This window comes from Grampus griseus (genome assembly GCF_964374135.1).
Source record: "Grampus griseus genome assembly, chromosome: 7".
Lineage (NCBI taxonomy): Eukaryota > Metazoa > Chordata > Mammalia > Artiodactyla > Delphinidae > Grampus > Grampus griseus.
Window position 1 is genome coordinate 2866119 of NC_139001.1, and position 22554 is coordinate 2888672.

The window sequence follows — 22554 nt, forward strand, 5'->3', positions numbered from 1 at the left end:
GAACCTCTGGACAGCAGCTGCTCCCCAGGGCCGGTGACGGGCTCAGGGCCCTGACCGAGAGTCTCTGGCGCTGCAGCTAAAGGTCCCGAGTGCATTTTTCAGAGCTGCCAAGCATCTTTTTCCAGACTGTTCTCTTCCGTGGGGCTGGACACCCATAGTTCTTTGCTGGGGGAATCGGGACACCACAGCCTCTGCCTGGCGGAAGCAGGATGCTGCATGTTAGGGACCTACTTTCTAGAGCTCCCAGAGACACAGTCGCAAGCCGAGTTCCTGAAGCTACAGGGTGATTATGCAGTGAGCAGTGGGTCTGACCCCACCCCACTGCCGGCACAGACACACTGTGCCCCCAAGAAGAACCCACTAGAAGAACCACAAAATGTCCAAAACAAGCACTGGAAGCTTTTATTAGTTCATCTAATTTCTGACGGTTGTTTCCTCAGAGCCATCACGAAGTTCCTTGCACCTTTCAACCGCACATTACAAGTGTTATTCAATTAAAAAAACCCACTCCTATGTAAATGTCTCCATAGACACGACATTTGATGTGAATCAGACACCACAATGCCACTGTGAAGATCAAAGAATCCTCCCGCAAATACAACTGAGATGGGAGCTGAGCGAGGGATGAACGATTTTCCGCCTTGGGAATGAGCCAGCATCACGCAGGCGCTGCCGCCCATGACTCTGACGGCTGAGCTGAAACCCTGAGCAAATGATCGAATGGAAGGGATGGGAGGGGCCTGCGGACTGGGAGAGAGGGCGCCCAGTGGTCGATGGCCCGAGTGACCAGCAAGTGATCAGGAGGATGGGCGGGCCTGGAAGCGGGGGGACGCCCAGCGGGGAGGGGCCTGACCACAGGGGCCCCCACCCTCTGGAAAGGGCTTGAGAAGGGCCATGAGGGTGAGGAGGGACCAACCTCTCAGGCAACAGGTGCACAGAGGCCAGGACAGCAGCCAAAAACCAGGTCTCCTATTTCCATAGAGCAGCTGACAATCAATTATAAATACTAGCATTTTACCTTTCGGATAAAAATGCCACCTTCCAGGAAGGGCGTGCTTACAACAAGCTCGCCCCGCTTCCCAGAGGGGAGGGTGGACGCGGCTAAAGAGTTTCTAATCCAACTGGTGCCACTGGGCAGCAGTGACAGGGACGGTCCCACGAGGGCATCTTGTCCTGGGCCCCTCAGCACCGGTGGCGTCTGTGGGCCCAGCAGACCCACTCCCTCACTGACCAAGGGACGGGAGGGAGCCCGGAGCCCACACGCTCTGGGACAAGAGGAAGACTCCTTCTGGCACCGCCCTGGGCACTAGGCCTGGCCCTCCAGCCGGGCCACCGCCTGCTTCAGGTCCTGCACGACGAGGTCCACTTCGGCCCGGGTGGTGCCGCGGCCCACGCTGAGCCGGATGGCATTCCTGGCCAGGTCCAAGGGGACGCCGCAGCTCAGCAGCACCGGGGATGGCCTGTGGGGCGGGGAGACGGGCCAGCCGTCAGGACACGGGCTCTCCCGGGCTGCCGCGTGTCCTTGGCCAGCTCCCCACTGGCCACGCACACTCTTTGGCCCACTGTCACCAAGGGCCGGCTCAAAGCCTCCCTGCTCTCCAGCCGGGCCTGCCCTGGCACAGGCCCCGACCCCGGGAGCACAGAGGCGGCCGTTGGCCCCTGCACCCGAGAGCCGGAGCCCGGGGTACTGTGGCAACTCCCGTCTCCAAGGAGCTAGCGGGCTCGGTTCCTGGAGGGGACACTGAGCCACACGCGAGGCAGAGGGACGGCCTCCTGCAGACCCTGGAGGCTGCGGCCCGCCCAAGTCAGTGCTGAGTTTGGTCCCGGTGCCCTGGCCTCGAAGAGAGGCCTGTTGCTCATCACGACCACAGCTCCGCTCTCTCCAGAGCCCAGGTGGCCGCATCCAGCTCTACTCCCACCTGCAGGGCCCCCCAAGAAACCGAACCCCCTTCTCTTCCTCCAGCAGGGCTGCTTCCGATGCCCAGGCCCGAGGCTCCACCCTCCCCTCCCGCTTCCGCCCGCTCCTGGCAGGGGGCGTGATCTGAACCCAAATCTGGTCACAGCTCCCAGTTTTCTCGAGGCTGAAGTGGGCGCCCGCAGCCCGGCCCTGCTGCACCAGCCCGCCCCTCCTCCCTGCTCCCCACCTCACGCGGAGCCCTGCTGCCCGTCTCCTGGTCCAGCCCGAGGCCCCTGAAGGCTGCAGCTCCCACTCGCTCCTCCCGAGGGCCTGCGCCGTCTGGTCACTGTCCACGCCCCTGCTAGGCTGCAGAGCTGCCCAAACCTAGAGCCCCGATGCGCCCTGGATGCCGCGGCCAAGTACGTGGAGAGCACTCACCGGTCTCCATGGTCCGAGTGGCACGCAGCCCCCAGGCTGGCCAGCAGCGTCCTGCACTGGGCCAGCACCAAGCGGCCTAGGAGACAGAGCACAGGGCCCCTGAGGTGGAGTCCAGGCGGGGGCCGCCTCTCTTCCCTGCTGCAAGTTTGGACGCTCCCTCCCTCGTACCACCTGACGGAATCCCAGGGCACAGGTCCCTCTGACGGCAGGTGAGAGAAACCACAGCAGGTCCCAGAGGAAGCGCTTCCTCTGCCCCTTGGCTGCAGAAAAGCAGACACTCTTTGGCCTCATAAGACTGGCCTTGAGAATGTGGTACCATCAGCTGCCTGGCAGGACTCGCAGAATCCTGACGAGCTGCCTTACCGAATAACATGCTGTCCTGGTAATAATGTCTAACTTGACGTCTCTGTTTTCTAAAGGGAGAGACACTGGGAGCTTGTCTGTGTTAAGCTAGAAGGCACTTCCCTCTTCCTTCACGGGCACAGAGATTTAAAAAAATACAATGATGGGAATTCCCTGGCGGTCCAGTGGGTACGACTCTGCCCTTACTGCCGAGGACCCGGGTTCGATCCCTGGTCGGGGAACTAAAAATCCCACAAGCCACGTGGCACAGCCAAAAAAACCCCAAAAACATAAACAAACAAAAAAAAAACCCAACACCGATGACTGCGATTTAATTAAAACGAACAGCCTGTCTCATTTAAATTAACACAGGTCATCACAGAATATAAAGTCTGCCCCCAGAAGAAGCGGGGAAGACACTAGAGGGAGGAACTTCCCTTCCCACAGCGGGGAGACCTGGAGAGTTAGCCGTGTGCTTCCTTCCCAACGAGGATGCACTCCAGACCCGGTGACGGCCGCCCCAGGGTTTCTTCGTGGTCCAAACACGCTGCCCCGTTTCTCAGAGTGACCAGGAGGCAACGACCTCTTCTTCTAAGAGGTGAAAACTGCCCTTCAGGTCGGCTCTCCCGTGCTCTCGGGGCCACCGTAATCTCCTCCCAGACAAACAGGATGCTCTACACCCAGGACTCAAGCCTCAGGGACTCCGGGCAGCCAAGTTCTAAGCGTCTGGGATACAAGTCGCCCTAAGACTAATCCTAACCCGAACCCTAACTTTTCCAGCTGGGAGGCAGAGATCGCGGGAACTAATGAAGCCCACAGATCTGCACTTCAGCCTGACTCTGGGCCAGTTTTCACTTGGTTGCCTCTACTTTCCTGACCCTCATAAAATGTTTTGTAAAAATTGCAGACAAAGATGGACCAACTAGCCTAAAATTCAGTTCACTTTATCTCCATCCCTCACATCTTTGGGGCGGGGCTAGGACCCTGTGAGAGCTGAGCGCCGCTGTGCTGTGTCCAGAGAGAGCCTTAGCACCTGGAGCAGGTCAGCAGCTGTGCCCAGAGCCCCACCACCACAGGACAGTGCCTGGTGGGGTGACCCTGCCCTCGGCCAGTGCCCATGCCTCCCCACGGCTCAAGCTGTGCCCAGCCCAGCCCAGCCCCCAGCCAGGGAGAGCTGGGGGCAGTCGTCACCTTGCAGCCGGGGTCCCTGGATGGAGAAGTTACAGGTGTTGGGGAGTCGCTCAGTGCCTGGAAACTGGCTGTTCAGATGGACCCTCTCACCAAACTCGGCCTGGAAAATGAACAGAATATGTGCAGTAACATCTTCGAAGCCCCCTCCCCCCAACTGCTTGAACTTCAGACTTTCTGGAAAACAAAACCTCACTCTTGGGAATTCCCTGGCAGTCCGGTGGTTAGGGCTCTGCACTCTCACTGCTGAGGGCCTGGGTCCAATCCCTGGTTGGGGAACTAAGATCTCAGAAGCCACACGGTGTGGCAGGAGAAAAAAAAACCTCACCCTCAACACACAGAATGATTATCTTACTGATAAGCATCTACTGATAATAGTCAGGGAGACTGACTATGGAGAGCAAAGTTAACTGGGAGAAGAAACTTCTGAATACATTTGGATCGTCTTCACACAACCCTGAGATATTCCGTCTCTGGCATTTCTGTCACGTGTCTGTGAGAACGTCGCCTGGTCTGGAGCCCGCCTTGGGGGGTCTCGGCCCGCTGTCCCCAGAGCCCCGGGCCACGGGCGCTCACCACCAGCCTCTCCTCCAGGTAGTCGCGCACAGCCTGCATGTGGGCTTCATAGGATTCGCACTTCTCTGCCACCAGCTCAGCCGCCTAGGGACACAGGAGGGCCCCTCAGTTACGGTGAAACAAGGGGAGCAAGACAGCTTTAAGCAGCAGAGGTGATTCTCCCCGAAGGCAGACCGGTGACACGGCCTCAAACTGCTCACTCTCTGGAACCTCACGGATACACAGTACGCGCCGACCGCGTGACCGGGGCCGGGATAAGTGCCGAGTACCCTTCACTTGTTAACAGGAATTCACTTTTTCGGGCTTCCGGATACCCCAGGCGCTGCAGGGTCCCTAGCCGGTGACCAAAGGCAATCCCAGTCCTGAAGGCACGTCCATCCCAGGGACAGACACACCAGGGAAGAGGTGACCACGGCAGACCGGCGGGTGGGCGCCGTGACGGGAACTCGGGGCAGCGGGGAAGGGCATTCCAGGTAAAGGCCCTGCAGGGGGAAAGGCGAGCGCTCCTGAAACAGAGTGAGCGAGGGGGACAGCGCCCCAGAGGCCCCAGGACAGGCGGGATCTGAGCCTAAACACAAGGCAGACGCACGTGGATTTTGAGGAAGGGGTGGGCTGCTCTGATTTGTGTGTTAGAACTGGATGCTACGTGGAGAGTGGATGAGGCATCCACACACAAGACGGGGATGATCCGGCCTGGAGTTGGTACAAGAGGCAGGTCCTGGACCTCTCGTGGAGACTGAACAGACAGGCCCGGCTGCTGCGTCAGGTGCGGGGGACGGGACAGGGCAGATCAAGGGCACCTCCTAGATTTCTCAGCTGAGAGCCTGGGTGGCAGGAGGCACCACGGGGAGAGACGCCAACGATGCAGGAGAGAGAGCAGGACACATCGTGGGCTCAGAGGACACGTTGAGGAAGCAGGTGGGACGTGGGCCTCCCAGCAGGTCAGGACCTGCCCTGAGACGTCAAGTCCAAGACCGGAGCACAGGCTGGCATCAGAGCCACGGGACAGGGTGAGCACAGCGAGAGAGAGAGGAGGCACCCAGGATGCTGATGGGTGAAGAGGCAGAGAAGGAACCTCTAGGGGGAGAAGCGGTCCCACAGCTGCAGGAGGTCACAGGGCGAAATGGGGACCTCCTCGACCAGCTTCTGGGGAGCAGAGCAGGTGTCAGGAGAAGGGTAGGGGGTGAGAGTGCGTGCGGGCTGCTCTGTGGGGCGGAGGACCCGGGAAGAAGCTGGAGCAGTGAGGACCATGGGAGGCCGGTTTTAAAGGCTGGGGGAGGAACACCCTGGCAGAGGACTGTGAGGGTGCAGGGCAGGGGGTGGCCGCAGGGGGGCGCCTTTCTTCAGCCGGCACACGGAGAAGGGGTGGAAGGCAGCATAGAGGCCTTGACTCGCCCCAGGGGGGCCAGGACACACCTCCCAGGGGAGAGGGGGGGCGTGTCCCGAGCCAGACCACACCGAGGAGGGCCAGGCTGAGCAAGGGGAGGGGGCGACAATGGTGTGCCACCCCTCCAGTGACAGCAGGGTCAGAGGGCCCGGGCACAGGTGCAAGCCAGGAGCGAGGAAAGGGTCACGGCTGCAGAAGGGAGCGGAGGGGCCTGCTGCTGCGCCGCCATCTAATCCTCATCACGAAGATCTTGAAGAAGCTGCCCCTCTGTCACCGTCTCGGGGGGCGGGGGGTAACTGGACCCAGGGGAGGAGCAAACCTGTGGTGATGACGTCATTGCTTTTAATATTAGAAGAGACTTGAGAAAAGATGCTTCCCTTTTAAACGCTAAGCGCATGAAACCCACTCCACATTTCTCAAACAGCACATCTCCAGGTTGATAAACACCATTCAAGGTTCCTCTTATGTTGGTCTGTGTCTTGGGATCATGAACGTGATCTCTCCTAAAGCCAGGAGACCTATTAAAGCTGCTGGGAAACTGATGTGAGATCGCAGAAATATGCGCTCTGGCCTCCGCCCTGGACCGGGCACGGAGCTCCTGAGACCCTTGGGATTTCCTAAGCAGGAGGAGCAGCCTTTATTCTAATATTCTGGCTTGGGCTCTGCTTCCTGCTGCCAAGCTCCTAAATCCCTTGGAACTTCCTGGGTGACAGTGTCTTTTGCCCTAATGAGGCGACCCCGGGTGGGCTCCTGGATAGGGGCTGGTCACCGAGTCCTGATTAGAAGCCTGGAATTTTTGTAGAGATGGGAAAGGGGCTGGAAACGGAGTTGATGACTGATCAGAGCCTCCATAGAAACCTCAACAGTGTGGGTTCAGAGAGCTTCCAGGTTGCTGATCACAGAGGTGCTAGGAGGCTGGTGCCTGGAGAGGGCATGGAAGCCCCTTCCCACATCCCCTGCCCTACACTTCTCTTCCTTCTGGAGGTTCACCTGTACCCTTTATCATATCCTTTCATAATAAACCAGTACTCTAGTTTCTCTGCGTTCTGTGAGCTGTTCTAGAAAATACACTTGAACTCAAGGAGGGGCCATGGGAACCTCTGATTCACAGCTGGTTGGTCAGTAGTGCGGATGGCAGTTGGCATCTGAAGTTGTGGGTGCCCACAACTGAGCCCTTAGTCTGTGGGCTCTGACAGTAACTCTGGGTAGACAGTGTCAGAATTGAATTGTAGGAAACTCAGCTGGTGCCACAGAATTGCTGGGTGGGGACCCCCAACCCCGCACATCCGGTGTCAGAAGTGTGGTGAGTGTGGCAGTGGTGTGAGAGTGAGGCGGAAACACAGGAGGAAGACATCGATGGACAACACACGGCTTCAGCTGTCCGAGGTCACCAAGGCTTACCTTCCCAAGGCCGGCAATCATCGGGGTGTTCTCTGTCCTGTAAGAAACAAAGGATTCAATCCTATTTCCATGCAAAGCGATTAACAGACATCCCTGGAAGGAATTCTGTCTATCTGAAAGTCAGGTGTTCAAATAAAGTCACACCAACATCTTTCCTAAACAAGGGCAGCTGCCAGTCCCCAAACCCTCGTCATCGCCCAGGGACAGTAGACGTGGCCCACTGTGGGCAACATACAGTGGGCATCCACGTGACAATTCTACCTGGACCCGCCTCCTACCCAGGAGAAAGCCCTCCTCCAACTGCAGGCCCCAGAGCCCCCCTCTTTGGTCTCCCTGCCAAACCAGGTGAGGGTCTGAGGAACTCACTCCCCACTCCGTTCCCTTCAGCTGACATTTCAGCTGAAGCCTCTCAACTGTAATATAGGATGAATCTTTTGTTACTACAGACTTGGGGCGTAGTGTGTGTGTTCAGGGGGGCTGTGCAGGAGGGGACAGGAACACCCCCAAAGACCAGTGGTTCCCATACACTGATGTAACAAACTGAAAAACTACCCTTCGGGTTTCCCTGGTGGCGCAGTGGCTGAGAGTCCGCCTGCCGATGCAGGGGACACGGGTTTGTGCCCCGGTCCGGGAAGATCCCACATGCCGCTGAGCAGCTGGGCCCGTGAGCCATGGCCGCTGAGCCTGCGCGTCCGGAGCCTGTGCTCCGCAACGGGAGAGGCCCCAACAGTGAGAGGCCCGTGTACCGCCAAAAAAAAAAAAAAAAAAAAAAGAATGTGTATTTTGCTGTTGTTGGGTGGAGTGTTCCAAACAGGTTGATTAGATCCTGTTGGTTGATGGGTGTTATTGCGTTCTTCAACACCTTAGCCAATTTTTGTCTAGTTGTTCTATCCATTGTTGAGGGAAGGGTGTTGAAGTCTCCATCTATAATTGTGGATCTGTCTATTTTTCCTTTCAGTTTAGTTTGGTTTTTTTATTCCTCACATACTTTTCAGCTCTACTGTTCAGTGCATCCACATTAGGATTGCTATGTCTTCTTGGTGGACTGATTCTTTTATCATTATATAATTCCCCCTGCCTCCCCCATCCCCGGTAATTTTCTATTTTCTTTGCTCTGGAGTCTCCTTTATCTCATGTTATATAGCCATTCCTGCTTTCCTTAGATTAATGTTAGTGTGATACACTTTTTTCCAACCTTTACTTTTAACTTGCCTCTTGCTATATTTGAAGCAAGTTTCTTATAAACTGCATATAGTTGGATCAGTTTTTTAAATTTTTATTCTGCCAATCTCTGCCTTTTAATTGGTATATTTATACCATTTACATTTAATGTAATTGTTGATGTTCGGGCTTAAGTCTTCCATTTTATTTTTTCTCTGTTTTCTTTTTCCTACCTTTCTGTGGGTTACTTAAACAGTTTTCAGAAGTTCAAGTGAAGAACAGGAACCTTACCTCCTTTTACATCCCTTTACCCTCCCCCATTCATAATATAATTATCTTAAACATTTCTTCCACATACATTTGGAAACACATCAGACAGTGCTATGATTTTTGCTTAGGCCATCAAACATAATTTAGAAAACTGAAGAGAAGGAAAGTCTATTTTATTTACTGTTTTTTTTTTGTTGTTGTTGTTGTTTTTGTGGTACGCAGGCCTCTCACTGTTGTGGCCTCTCCCGTTGCGGAGTACAGGCTCCGGACGCGCAGGCTCAATGGCCATGGCTCACGGGCCCAGCCGCTCCGCGGCATATGGGATCTTCCCGGACCAGGGCACGAACCCGCGTACCCTGCATCGGCAGGCGGACTCTCAACCACTGCGCCACCAGGGAAGCCCCCTATTTACCCATATTTTTGTTTACCATGCTCCTTCTCTCTGATGTTCCAAGGTTCCTTCTTTTACTGTTTCCTTTCTGTGTAAAGAACTTCTTTAGTCATTTTTAGCATAGGTTTTCTGGTGACAAATTCTGTTAGTTTTTTCTTTCATCTGAGAATGTCTTGATTTCCTCTTCGTTCCTGAAGGATATTTCTGCTGTGTTTTTAATTTGGTTTGACAGTTCTTTTCTTTGAGCACTTGAAAATTTTTGCATACTTTCTCTGGCCTCCATGGCTTCAGAAGAGTAATCTACTGTCATTCAAATTATTTTTTTCCTATAGATAAGGTGTTATTTATTCTTTCCTCTGGCTGCTTTCAAGATTTTTCTTTGTCTTTCTTTTATGGAAGTTTACTATTTATGTCTTAGGGTAGATTTCTTTTGGTTTATCCTGTTTGGGTTTTGTTCAGCTTCTTGAATCTGTGGGTTTATGTCTCTTGCCAAATTTGGGACATTTTCAGCCATTATTTCTTCAAGTTCTTTTTCATCCCACCCTCTTTCTCCTGTCCCTCCAGGACCTCAACGAAATGAATGTTAGATCTTTTGCTATAGTCCCACAGGTCCCCAGAGGCTCTGTTCAATCTTCTTCCAGTCCACTTCCTGTCTGTTTTTTATATTGGTTACTTCTATTGTTCTTTCAGTTCACTCTTTCCTCTGTTGCCCCATTCTGCTGGTGAGCCTGTCCACTGAGCTTTTCACTTTGGCTGCTGTAGTTTTTAGTTCTAAAATTTCTGTTTGGTTCTTCTCTACATCTTCTTCTTCTTTGCTGACATCTTCTATTTCTTCTGTTTCGAGGGTGTTCATAATTGCTCATTAAAGCATTTTTATTGTGTTTGCCTTAAAATCTCTTATCAGATAATTCTAACATCTTTGTCATCTCAGTGTTGGCATCTCTTGATCGTCTTTTTTCTTTGATTTAAGATCTTTCTGGTTCTCAGTATGATGAGCGATTTTCAGTTGAAACCTGGACAGCCCTATGTCATTATGAATCTGGATGCTTCTTAACCCTTCCGTATTAGCTGTCTTTTTTTGACCTTCCTCTGGCAGGAGGAGTGTGCCAACTGACTACTGCCAAGCGGGGGCAGACGTCCAGGTTCCCTCCTCGGCCCGTGTCAACATCCAAGAGGAGAACGCACCTTGTTAGTGATGGGTATCGGTGGAAGCCCAGGGTGCCCACGTGGTCTCCACTGACACCTTGGTGGGGTGCATGACTGTGGTGGGGCAAAAGTCCTGGCTCTTCACTAGGCCCTGTCTGACACAGGTGGGGTGTGGGGCTCTTGTCACAGCCTGTGTGGGTGAAGTCTGGGCTCCCTACTCTCCTTTGTGGCACAGGTGGGGGTAGCAGCAGTTTACCATGGTGACCGGCTGGAGAAGAGCAGGTATTGTCTAAAAGTTCTCTGTATTGCTAGGCTCTCCTTTCCCTGGTCCACTGGCTGGAGAGAGAGGGCTTTCTTGGGCATTTTTCATCAGCCCTTATTGGTGTTTTTGAGTTGTGGGCTTCTTCTGCTCCAATTCTGGAATAAAGGAAGCAAGAGAAACCCTAGGGGACTCACCACATGTTGTCTGTTTCTTCCTCTTGTTATCAAGTTTCTGACAACACGTGTGGTGCTGGTGCCACCTCATTCCCTGGTTAAAACACCCCTGCAGGTCACAGGGACACAGGCGCTTTCAGAGAGGAAACCAGGTGCTCACCCCGCAGTCAAGAGAAGGGCAGCACATCTCAGCCGGGGGGCTGGGCCAAAATAACAAAAGGAACTGGATGCTTTGAAGCAGCTGAAAGAGACTTCCTTCATCTGCTTTGAATCATCCCCAACGAGACTGCAGATCTGTGAGTCCCAAGTGTAGAACCGGCCAGTGGAGCCACGTCTGACTCAGTGGAGATGACAGCGCTGTGCTATCACCGTGCTTCCAAGAGACGGGAGAGCCACTGCCCTACATACAGACAACACAGCCAGCGGCCCAGACACCTCGTTAAACTTCTACCTTACCCTGGCCTGAAATTCCGTTCTTGTCCACCTCCAAACAGCATAGGGTACAGAGGGGTGAGTTCACCGAGCCCTCGGACATAAAGTGCTCCAATCCTGGGGCCATAGAACTGAAAGAAAAGTCAGTCATTTATTCAACAAGAACCTTCTGGGGACCTTTTCCATATATGTATTGAGAGGCCCACAGAGATACTCTATGACGTCCAGGCCCGCCTCCTCCGGTCCCGCAGGTGGCCACCCATCCCCACTGCAGACACGCGGGGGTCACAGAAGCCTTTGGGTGGGGGCAGGTGCTGGACTCTGGCCCCCAGCTCGGGGGCAGCAGAGCACCTGCACGGCGCGTGGGAGACTCTGTGAAGGAGAGGGGCTGGAGAGAGAGATGGCCAAGGGCTGTCCTGCAGATGACTCCATGCTCTCAAATCCACATTAGCTAGAAATCTCAAGGGCCCCCATGTCAGGCCAGCACCTCACTCCCTTGGGAACCAGCTGAGGGGAAATTACTAAAAATAATCCAGCTTCTAGTCAGCTGCTGGAAAGATGAGCAAAAGCTTCAGAAGGGTCTTCACTGTTAACTATTTCCCCAGCACACCCTAGAGATGAGGGCTGTGAAAACCACAACCTCACACTCAGAGCCACAGTTTAAGTCAAGTTAGAGAAGCCATCATTCTTGAACCCTGCATCTTCCGTCCCTGGGTGTGGGGGTGAGTGGGGTGAGGAGGGGTCTGCACACACTCTCCGGGCTGCAGAGCTCACTCACTCCCAGGCTAAACCCACCTGTGACCTCCACTCCCCCCATCCTTTCCCCGACCCTGCCTCTCCCCCTCCCATTCCCCCCTCCCCCGAAGGCCTTGCCTGGCCTCCCCTCCTGCCCCCTATGAGCTGCCCTGTCCAGCATTCCCGGTGGGCACTCAGCCCTCAGCATCCTAGCTCTGCCGGGCTCTCCTCTGAGCTGCCGAGGGCGGGGCCGCGGTCTGCCCATCACCATGACCCAGGGCCTCGCTCGGCATGTGCGCCGGGTGCACCGGTGACGGAGGATGAGCGGGGCCGCGGGCTCTGCTTGCAGGTGAGCCTCCCGGGCATCGAGGCGTCTCCCCGGCAGGAGGGCAGGAAGGCGGATGGACGCACCTTGTGGCCCACGACGGTCAGGAAGTCCACGCCCAGGTCCCGCACGTCCACGCGCCGCTTCCCCAAGGCCTGGGCGGCGTCCGTGTGCACGAGCACCCCCGGCAGCCCGCCCGCCGCCCGCTGCTGGTTCAGGGCTCGGACTCGCCGGCTGATCTCAGGCACCGGCTGGAGAGGGAGAAACACACGGCTGAGTGTGTTGATTTGACGAAGACGGAATGAGAGAAATGAGGAGTTGTTAATGAGGATGCACCAAAAGGTTCCCGGATTGAAGAGCAGGGGAAAGAAGAGGCGGGGCTGGGAAGCCGGGGTCCGCGCTCCATCTTCCTAAGAGGGGCCGCGACTCACCATGATGACGCCTGTCTCGTTATTGGCCAGCATGATGGTCACGAGGCACGTGGCCGGGCGGACGGCCGCCAGGATGTCCTCAGCCTCCACCTGCCCATTCACCTTGGACACGGGGACAAAGGTGACCTCTGAGGAATAAGACACAAGCATGAGGTCAAACCCACAAAGTATCCTTTCTGGAACGTTTACTTAGACACAGTGAAAAAAGCAGTTTATCATAAAGGTTCAGAAAACTATGAAGAAGGAATATGAGCCCCTTTATCGCCCCGCCCACAGACAACTGGCTTGAAGGCTTCGTCAATGAACTTCAGTTGGGGGGCTGTCTGGGGACACCCTGTTCCGCCTCTAAGGGACCCGCAAGCAGCTGAGACACCCTCAGTCCATGGGAGCATCTTGAGGTGCTAAGTACTTAACCTTCCCTCACTCGGCACTGACCCAGCCTTTGTTAAGCACCTACCGTGTGCCAGGCACCTAGAATCCTACTACTGCAGATGGAAAACAACGAGACGTGACCAAATCGAGGTTTTGGGTTCAAAATGGTGAAGACAAACACACCCACTTTCCCCGCAAGGTCCCATGGAAACGAGAGAACGGATATATTTCTCAATAAGGGCGACCACCTGTGGACAAGGAATTTTGAGCAATGCCCAGAATACAGAAAGATGATGTCATTAGACTAACAGCATCAGGGAGAACCCACCCAGGACACTGATAGGCGAGAACTGACTCCACAGAAAGTAGGAAAGGATCCAGAGGCCACCCACGTTCAGGGTGCACTTGTGGAGAGCAGGGTGGGGGCCGACTGCCGAGGCAGGCAGGGGACCAGGTTCCGACGGACGAGGACCCCGCCTCATACCCAGCAAGTGGGTGGCAGCAGCGCTGGCCTCGACAGCAGGCGGGCTCCGGGGTGGGCGGGCGGTGCGGGGCAGCAAGAGAAGGGCGGAGCTGGTACATCCACTACGGGACTCAAACGGGAGCAAAGGAAAGGCAGCTCCGGCCAGGACTTCTGTCTTTTTATTAAGTCTATGAGCACCTGCTCAACATCATCAGCCCTCAGGGAGACGCAGATCAAAACCCCCATGAGCTCTCACTTCACACCCGCTAGGACGGCTGTTACGGAAAACACAGACACTAACACACGTTGGCGAGGACACATGGAGAAACTGGAGCCCCAGGCACTGCTGGTGGGAATGGAAAACGGTGCAGCTACTGCGGGATACAGAGGTTAGGGTTAAACAAGATACTGCGAAAGGTGAAACAGAGTTACCACATGACACAGCAACTCCACTCCTGGGTATATACTCAGGAGAAACAAAAACATTTGTCCACACACAGACTTCTACACACATGCTCACAATGGCGTTATTCGTAGCATCAAATGTCCATCAACTGTTCATCAACTGACGAATGGATAAAATGTGAATATTATTCACCCATGAAAAGGAATGGAATACTGACACAGGCCACAACGCGGATGAACCCTGAAGACATGATGCTAAGGGAAAGAGGCCAATTACACAAGACCACATATCATGTGCCTCCATTCATATGAAAGTCCAGAATGGGGGAATCTCCAGAGACAGAATGTATTAGTGGTTGCCCAGGGTTGAGGGAAACAGAGTTACAGTTAACAGATGAGAGGTTCTTTTGAGGGTCAGGACATGCTCTATAATCGACTGTGGGGATGGTTGCACAACTCCGTGAATTCACTAAAAACTACTGAATCGTACACTTCAAACAGGTGAAGAGTATCATACGTGAGTTCCATCTACATAAAGCTGACATATATAGTAAAAAACAACAACAGCAACAATTGGACAGCGTGGAGGTGGAGGGGTGTGAGACAGTTGAGGTCAAGTCCCCGTTTTATACCAGGGAGTCAACAAATAGATGCTTGAGTTAATAAACTAAGAAATGGAGATTATGTGTGTAAGTTATTAAGTATTAACGTGGAAGTAATTAAAGTGATAAATGCCACAACCACGAGAAAACCTGAAGGCAGACTTGAGGGGCGGCTGCCTCTGAGGAGCCGGACTGGGGGCGGCGGGGAAGAGCCTCCACTTTACAGCAATGCTTGAAGCCCTTCTGTGATCTTTAGGTGCATGTCTATTCTTTGTAAAAACTTGTACAATTTTAAACAAGAGGCAAAATGTAACAGCAACCAATAACAATGTATTAAGTTGCCCTTCCCTGTACCTGAGACACAGAAAAAAAGGCACCAGGGATTAAAAGGAAGGACAGTTTAAACAAGAAAGTTGGACCTGACTGTTTTTTAGTTAGAGTGGTGCATAAAGAGAAAACCTTTCCAGTGGTCAAAGGGGAAACGTGGTAGTAACAAGGCTCACAGTCAAACCGAGCAGTTCTGGCACGCTCCTTTATCTTTTTTTTTTTTTTGCGGTACGCGGGCCTCTCACTGTTGTGGCCTCTCCCGTTGCGGAGCACAGGCTCCGGACGCGCAGGCTCAGCAGCCATGGCTCACGGGCCCAGCCGCTCCGCGGCATGTGGGATCTTCCCGGACCGGGTCACAAACCCGCGTACCCTGCATCGGCAGGCGGACTCTCAACCACTGCGCCACCAGGGAAGCCATCCTTTACCTTTAAGATAAGAACACTCTCGCCTGCCTCCCCTTCAGGTTTCCAGGCAGATAAGGTAAGAAGGCAAATGCTTCGTAGAAAACCAGTCTTATTCCAAGGAGAGGTCAACCCTGGCTGTCTTGGGAAAAATGTCTCTTACGTTTCCAAAAGCTAGTATCTATACCCTGTGTCTTGAGATGTCACATCACAGGACATGTGAAAGGACCAGAAGTAGCCAGGGCCACTGCCACTGCTGGGCAGAGGCTCCACCTGCCCCTCAGACTGCCTGGCCAGGTGCACCTCCCGGTGGGGCCCCAGCACCCCCCCCACCTCTGCTCCCCCCACCCCGGGAGGCCCTCACCTCCTCTCTGCTGAGATAACAGGCTCCCAGCAGGGGTGCACTTATTCTTGTTTTTACCACCAGAACTTGATGTCTACTGGATCCACTTTCTTTCTACCAGAGGGAGTGCAAGCCAAGATTCAATCATTAAAATCAAACAACGAGAAGCACGGGTTAGCATCTATAGGCATGCTGTTAGATATGCACGTATGTATCCTGTACAAGAGTCTGACATCTCATGCGGTGATAAACGACCAGTTCCACGCACTGGTGATTGATTTCTCCCTCAGGGAAAATCTGGAAGGACAGGCCTCGTAACCTTCGCCCCTGGGCACAGCCAGGCAGCCCAAGCGCCAGAGGGCCCCCGGGTCGCCACACCTCAGCCAGCTGCCCACTCACCGGCCACTTGTTCTTCCACCAGGTGCTCCAGGGGCAGGCGGATGGAGTCGTGTTCCACAGTGCAGGTGATGATGTGAGGCAGGGCCCCCTCCACTGGGCTGGGACGCTCGGCCGTGTCCCCCACTGCGGCATGGATTTTGTGGAAATGTTTCACCACAGAATGGATTACTAAATTATTTGACTGCAGAGACAGAGCAGAAAAATCATTTACGAAAACTATGCTAAGGGGAGACTCAGAGTAACAATCTCTCTCATTTGTAGTTTCCTTTGTAGCTAACATTTAAAAAGAAAACAACCAAACAGAAAAACGGTCTCAAAGAAAACCAGCTCCTGAGCTGCACCTTCTGAAAGGCCGAACTACAAAGATTTGGGGGTTTTCAACTTGCAAAAATATCAGAATTCGTTTCCGGTGGATTACGCACGCTTTTTGTTAAGCAACATTACGCATTTTAAAAATTTTCTAAATCTGTCAAGAAAGAATATTTTGCCCAGGCACCCATCGCTGGTGGGAACGTGAGCTGGCACGACCTCTGTTAAGGGCCATCTGGCATATCTATCAAACAGGCCCTCTGACCCAGGAAGTCTAGTTCTTGGACTTGATCCTACAGCTACACTTGCACAGAAGCAAAATGATGGATGTAAACGGTTACCGGTTAAGTGTACAATGACGTAACAGCAAAACCTTAGGAAACCCTTCAACGTCTATCCATAAGGGGACTTGTTCAGTGGACACCGAGCAGATGTAGAAGCATAGGGGGAACGCCCTAAGGGCTGATGCCAGAGATCTCAAAGCACCTGTTAAATGAAAACAGGTAGCGGACATTATATGCAGTATCACACCACTTGTATAAAAAGGGCGAGAAACATACACATTTGCTTATACATCCCCCAAACCCTTGAAGAGGTAGAAAGGGAAGGAGAAAAGAATATATAAATCTACACACTTAATCTGTTTTTAAGGCAAAGGCTATCTCTGCAGGACTCGACAGAAACTACTACTGGTCTCCTGTAGGGAGAGGAAGTGGATAACTGAGGGGATAGGTGGGAGATTTTTGTTTTTAAGGACCTTTTCTCTTACTGCTAAATACAACATACACACAGGAAAGTGTATAAAACAGAAATGTAAGTTTCATGAGAAAGTATGACAGTGAAGGCCTGAGTAACCGTGACCTGGGTCAAGACGAAAACAGGACCCACACCAGGGAACACCTCGCACCCGCCCTCAATCACTGCCCCACCCCCATGCCAGCTACCTCCACGCTGATTCGCACGGTAATCATTTCCTTGCTTTTCTTTATGCTTTTCCTCCCTAGGTAAGGATCCCTAAGTGATTTTGCTAATTTTGCCTCTTTTTGACCTTCAAATGAATGGAATTGGACTGAATTAATTTTTTTCTCAACTGAAGATCCAACCTATTCGTGTGTCTAAAGGCGCCACCCAGCGGGAAGGCGGTGGCTGCTGCTTGTTGGGTGCTGAGGAACCCACACACGGTCAGCCGGTGCTCAGAGGACTTGAAAGGCACTGAGAGTCCAACAGGTGGCCCTGATGGAGGACCAGGCGGCCGACGGCAGGGCTCACCCAGGTCTGAGACGCAGCAAACCAGATGAAGGGGAGGAGACGGCCAGGATGGAAGGCTGGATGTGTCCCTCTGAAGGTGGATGGCCCTTTAAAGTCCCAGGTCACCCCCTCGCAGAAAACACAGCGACTCCTGGTCCGGAAAGGAGGGCCTTCGGGGGCCGCACACCTCAGGTCAAAGCTGAGCCAATCCACCGTGAACGCGACGAAGGTGCCTGGGCCCCTCCCACGGGCCGCCTCCACCTGCAGGTACCAAAGGGCACAGGACTCCATGCTGAGCACCCAGGTGGCACTGGGAGCACAGCAGCCTCCGTCGCAACTAAAAACGTACCACGTGCCCCCAGGCCACCAGGCCCCTCAGCACCTGGCCCCAGGCAAGACCAGGACGGCCCACAGGGCAGCAGGGGCGGCCCCTTGCGGGGCACCAGGAGTCTGGTCCTGGGGGGTGGTCGGTGCCCAGGGGCCTGGCGGCAGCTCCCCTCCCCTCTGGCCAGCTTGGCTCGGCCCGGGCCCGGCTCAGCATAGCCTCTGGCTGACGCCCGCCGCTCCACACTCACGATCCCTCCGCGCTGCTGCTGCAGGGGACTGTGTGGTACCCTTCCACCCGGGACTGCATCAGAGGTGTGAATATCGGTCCATGCTATCTGCAGGGACATCTGCGTTGCCGCCAGTCTCTCCTGCCTGCCCCTGCTGCCCACGTGCCCCCTTCTTCTATGGTACGTACCTGAGAGGAGCTGCTGGCTGACGGGGTGGCGTGGCCTCGACTTCACGAGGTGATGCCCACCCACCTTCCAGAACGGTTTCCAGCCTGCACTCCTGCCAGCACCGTGCGTGCTCGCTGCTGTGCATCCTTTGTCAACACTTCTTGTCGTTGGACTTCTTAATTGTTACCATCCTGATGGGTGGGCAGAGGCAACCCATGTTGTTGTTTACCCTTGTATTCTGATCACTTCATGAGGCTGAGTACCTTCTCCCACGTAGAAACCACATGGGTTTCTCTGTGAAGTGCATATTCACTTTTCTCGCCCATTTTTCTACCATCTTCACCCACTGTCAGGCTGGTCTTCTGATTTCCTTCAGGGTTTTCTGATGAACTACAAATTGTTTAGTGGTGGTGGTGGTGGTAGAATTTATCGACCTTTTCTTTTATGATTAAAGTTTTCTGTATTTTATCTAAGAAATCCATCTCTTCAACATCACAAAGGCCAGGCCTTGTCACGTGACAAGGACCCATCCAGGTATGGCCCTGTTTCGGGCCTCGTGTCTCTCCTGCCCTAAGACCGTCTGCCTTAATTAGCAGAACAATTCACGGTGTTCTTAATCTTGAAGAAGATTTGGCTATTCTTGGCATTGTGTATTTCCATATAAATTAGTTTGCGAGATTCCATCAGAAAAGAGTCAGCATTTTGACTGAAGTTGCTTTGAATCTACAGGTCAGTCTGGAAAGAGCTGACGTATTTATCACGCTGCGTCTTCCCATCTGTGAACATGGTATATACACTGCATTTCTTTAGAACTTCTTTGAAGGCTCTCGGTAATGTTTCTATTCCTTTCCCAACGTGTGTGTGCGGGTGTCTTACAAAAGCTTTTTTACTAGATTTATTTCCTAAGTATTTGATATTTTTGGTGCTCTGGTAAATACCTGTTTGTTGCTGGTACATAAAAATACAATTGCTTTTTTTATCTAATAACTTAGCTGCATTTACTTACTAACTCTAATAATCTAGCTGCAGATTCTCTTGGTTTTTTACGTGGACAGTCACATCACCTGTGGATGACCTTCTTCTCCAGTAAGAAAATGAGATGGTGAGAATTACTAACTGAGTAGAGACCTCGACATCATCACATTGTCACTGAGTATCTTCTATCCATTTAAAAATAAGTACCTTTGAAATCGGGTCAAACCTCAAACTCTTTTTTTTTTTTTTAATTGAAGTAGAGTTGATTTACAATGTTGTGTTAGTTTCAGGTGCACAGCAAAGTGATTCCATTATATATATGTTCTTTTTCAGATTCTCTTCCATTACAGATTATTACCAGATACTGAACATAGTTCCCTGTGCTATACAGTAGGTCCTTGTTGGTTGTCTATTTTATATAAAGTAGTGTGTATCTGTTAATCCCAAATTCCTAATTTATCTCTCCCCCGTTTCCCCTTTGATAACCCTTAGTTTGTTTGCTGTGTCTGTGAGTCTATTTGTTTTGTAAATAAGTTCATTTATATCATTTTTTTAAGGTTCCACATATAAGTAATATCACATTATATTTGTCTTTCTGTCTGACTTACTTCACTCAGTATGACAATCTCTAGGTCCATCCATGTTGCTGCAAATGGCATTGTTTCATTCTTTGTTTATGGCTGAGTAATACTCCATTGTGTATATATATATGTACCACATCTTGATCCATTCATCTGTCCATGGACATTCAGGTTGTTCCCATGTCTTGGTTATTGCAAATAGTGCTGCTATCAACATTGGGGTGCACGTATCTTTTTGAATTAGAGTTTTTGTCTTTTCCAGATGTATGCCCAGGAGTGGGATTGCTGGGTCATACGGCAGTTCTATTTTTAGTTTTTTAAGGAACCTCCATACTGTTCTCCATAGTGGCTGCACCAATTTACATTCCTACCAACAATGTAGAAGGGTCCTCTCTTCTCCACACCCTCTCTGCATTTATTATTTGTAGATGTTTTGATGATGGCCATTCTGACCGGAAACCTCACACTCTTAACAAGGTAAGCAACTTAGTGGGATTCAAAGGAATGATTACAGGCCAGAATGAAGGGGAAACTCTCTTTATTGAAACAGCAATGCAAAGCAAATTAATTTATACGTCATGTAACAAATATCCTATCAGCCCCCTGGAATTCACTTATAGGATAAATGTTGGCTAATTATATCAAGGACAAAGCATTACTCTTTCTTTAAAAAACAATAATACCAAGAGGCAGCCACCTTCTACATTTTCAAAAAAATAACTTACAGCTAAAAGAACACGAGACTGTTGAGACTGTTTACCTCTGTGCCCCCGGAAGTGAAGATCATATCTTGAGGCCTCCCACCCATCATCTTGGCAAGGTTTTCCCGAGCTGCGTTGATAATCTCCTTGGCCTTCCTACCTTGAGGGACCAAAGTGGAAATTCATTAACTTTGCTTCACCAAGTCCAATCAACACATGTTTAAAAGAACAACCAGACATGAAGGAGTGAGAGATCTGAGTGGGCAGTTCTAAGACAAAACGTGCTCCACTAACGTGAGCTACAACCAGAAATCACTCGGCGAAGGGGCAGCTGTAAGATGTCAGCAAATCAGTGAAAACTACTGAGATTTCAGTAAGTTAGTAAGAGCCAGAAACAAATATGGGAGGATGCCTGGGAACCCTAAAATTCCCTGAGACATGGTTTTCTTCTTACCGGATGCTATGGGAGAGGGGAAGCTGTGGCCATCTGCCTTGCTTCCCATCCGTCAAGACAGGAGAATGAAAGGATGGAATAATTTGCTTAAGATCACGCTGCAAAACAACAAAAATAAGCAAAAATAGAACTTGTGACTCCTCGACACAAAGCCCGATGCCATATGTCATACTGCCAGTCCCCTAGGTAATGAGAAAGGTCACCGCCTCAGGGACACGTTTGCTTTCAAACAGCTGCTAGGAGCCCAGCTACTCCCAGTTTCACTGGAGAGCAGGAAAACAGGAACCAAACTTCATGCGGCAGAGAAAGAAAGGCTCTGGGGTGGGAATTCTGAACATTTTGATAGCCATTTTGAGTCTGTAGACCAGTAGACTCCAAACTTTTTTGACTATTCAGTCCTATTTACAAAAAAACTTTTCTGAGCAGGTACCACTAAAATAAACAAATAAATAATAAAACATACGTAAAAACAGAAATGTAAAAAGATGTGGTAAAAATAAATATACAAAGTAATCCACACGCTCCTTAAGACTATTGCGTAGGTTCTAATTACAAGCAATGAAGGTCTGGGGTGTCTAGGAACCCAGTCCTTTCAACCAGTGATACTTGAAAAGACTGCAGTAAATGTCAGTCAGTTTGGGCGGGACCCCGGCCTGGTCCACTGTTGGCTCCTCCTGAGTGCCGCTCAAAGCCCGTCCACCAGCTCACGGCCCACTCTTCTTCCAGGATTCTGCTGAGAAGCCCCCTCTGAGGGGATGCTGGGCTGATCCCACAGCAGCAGGTCCCCTGCCCATGCCCCACTGCCCTTCCCAGGACAATCGGGTGGCCCATGTGGCGTGTAGCCCCCAGAGCCTGTTTCGATGTGCCTGTAGACCTTCATATAAGCATTTCACAGAGTTTTCTTTTTCCTTTTCAAAAATAGGTTTCATAATTTACAAACTGGTTTGCAAAAACTTCCCTTTCCACTTATCGATACGTCTTGGAGACCCTTCTACACAAGGATTCGGGGGGCTACCTCACCACCCTGATGTACCTATTGGAACGGCTAAAATGAAGAGACTGGCCAGTCCAAGTGGTCAGGAGGATGTGGAGAAAACGAAACTCTCATTCACATCAGTGGAAACAGAAATTGGTACAAGCACTTTGGAGATAGCACAGCAGTTCCTTAGGACGTCAAACTTACACCTCCCATCTGACCCTGCCGTTCTGCTCCTAGGTGTTTAGGGTAAACAGTGTTTACCCAAGAAAAAAGGTGATGTCCACAACTTGTACATCAACATACGCCCAAAATGCCAACCCAGACCTTGTTCTGGACGCCACTCACCCTACCTGGATGTCCAACAGGCATCTGAAACTACACACATTCAAAGCTGGATGTCCGGGGGCTTCCCTGGTGGTGCAGTGGTTAAGAATTTGCCTGCCAAGGCATGGGACACGGGTTCAAGCCCTGGTCCGGGAAGATCCCACACGCTGCTGAGCAACTAAGCCCGTGCGCCACAACTACTGAGCCTGCGCTCTAGAGCCCGCGAGCCACAACTACTGAAGCGTGCACGCCTAGAGCCCGTGCTCTGCAACAAGAGAAACCACCGCAATGAGAAGCCCGCGCACTGCAACGAAGAGCAGCCCCCGCTCGCCTCAACTAGAGAAAGCCCGCGCGCCGCAACTAGAGAAAGTCCGTGTGCAGCAATGAAGACCCA

At 52.0% G+C, this 22554-nt stretch overlaps 1 protein-coding gene across 4 annotated transcripts in view; it reads right to left on the reverse strand.

Annotated features, from left to right (window-relative positions):
• Window positions 1-413: 413 nt before the first annotated feature.
• Window positions 414-22554, reverse strand: part of SCLY (selenocysteine lyase) — a 29052-nt gene continuing 6911 nt past the window's right edge. For 2 of the 4 annotated variants that reach the window (XM_082657651.1, XM_082657652.1), the window contains exons 3-12: window positions 20463-20563; window positions 15868-16048; window positions 12556-12683; window positions 12211-12375; window positions 11089-11195; window positions 7230-7266; window positions 4442-4525; window positions 3869-3968; window positions 2336-2411; window positions 414-1460 (exon numbers count right to left, since the gene is read on the reverse strand). In XM_082657651.1, the coding sequence (XP_082513777.1) occupies window positions 1307-1460; window positions 2336-2411; window positions 3869-3968; window positions 4442-4525; window positions 7230-7266; window positions 11089-11195; window positions 12211-12375; window positions 12556-12683; window positions 15868-16048; window positions 20463-20563 (1133 nt within the window). In that variant the 3' untranslated portion in view covers window positions 414-1306. Of the gene's footprint in view, window positions 1461-2335; window positions 2412-3228; window positions 3269-3868; window positions 3969-4441; window positions 4526-7229; window positions 7267-11088; window positions 11196-12210; window positions 12376-12555; window positions 12684-15867; window positions 16049-20462; window positions 20564-20857; window positions 20956-22554 lie in introns of those variants that run through there. The other 2 variants (XM_082657653.1, XM_082657654.1) reach the window with 2 other exon arrangements.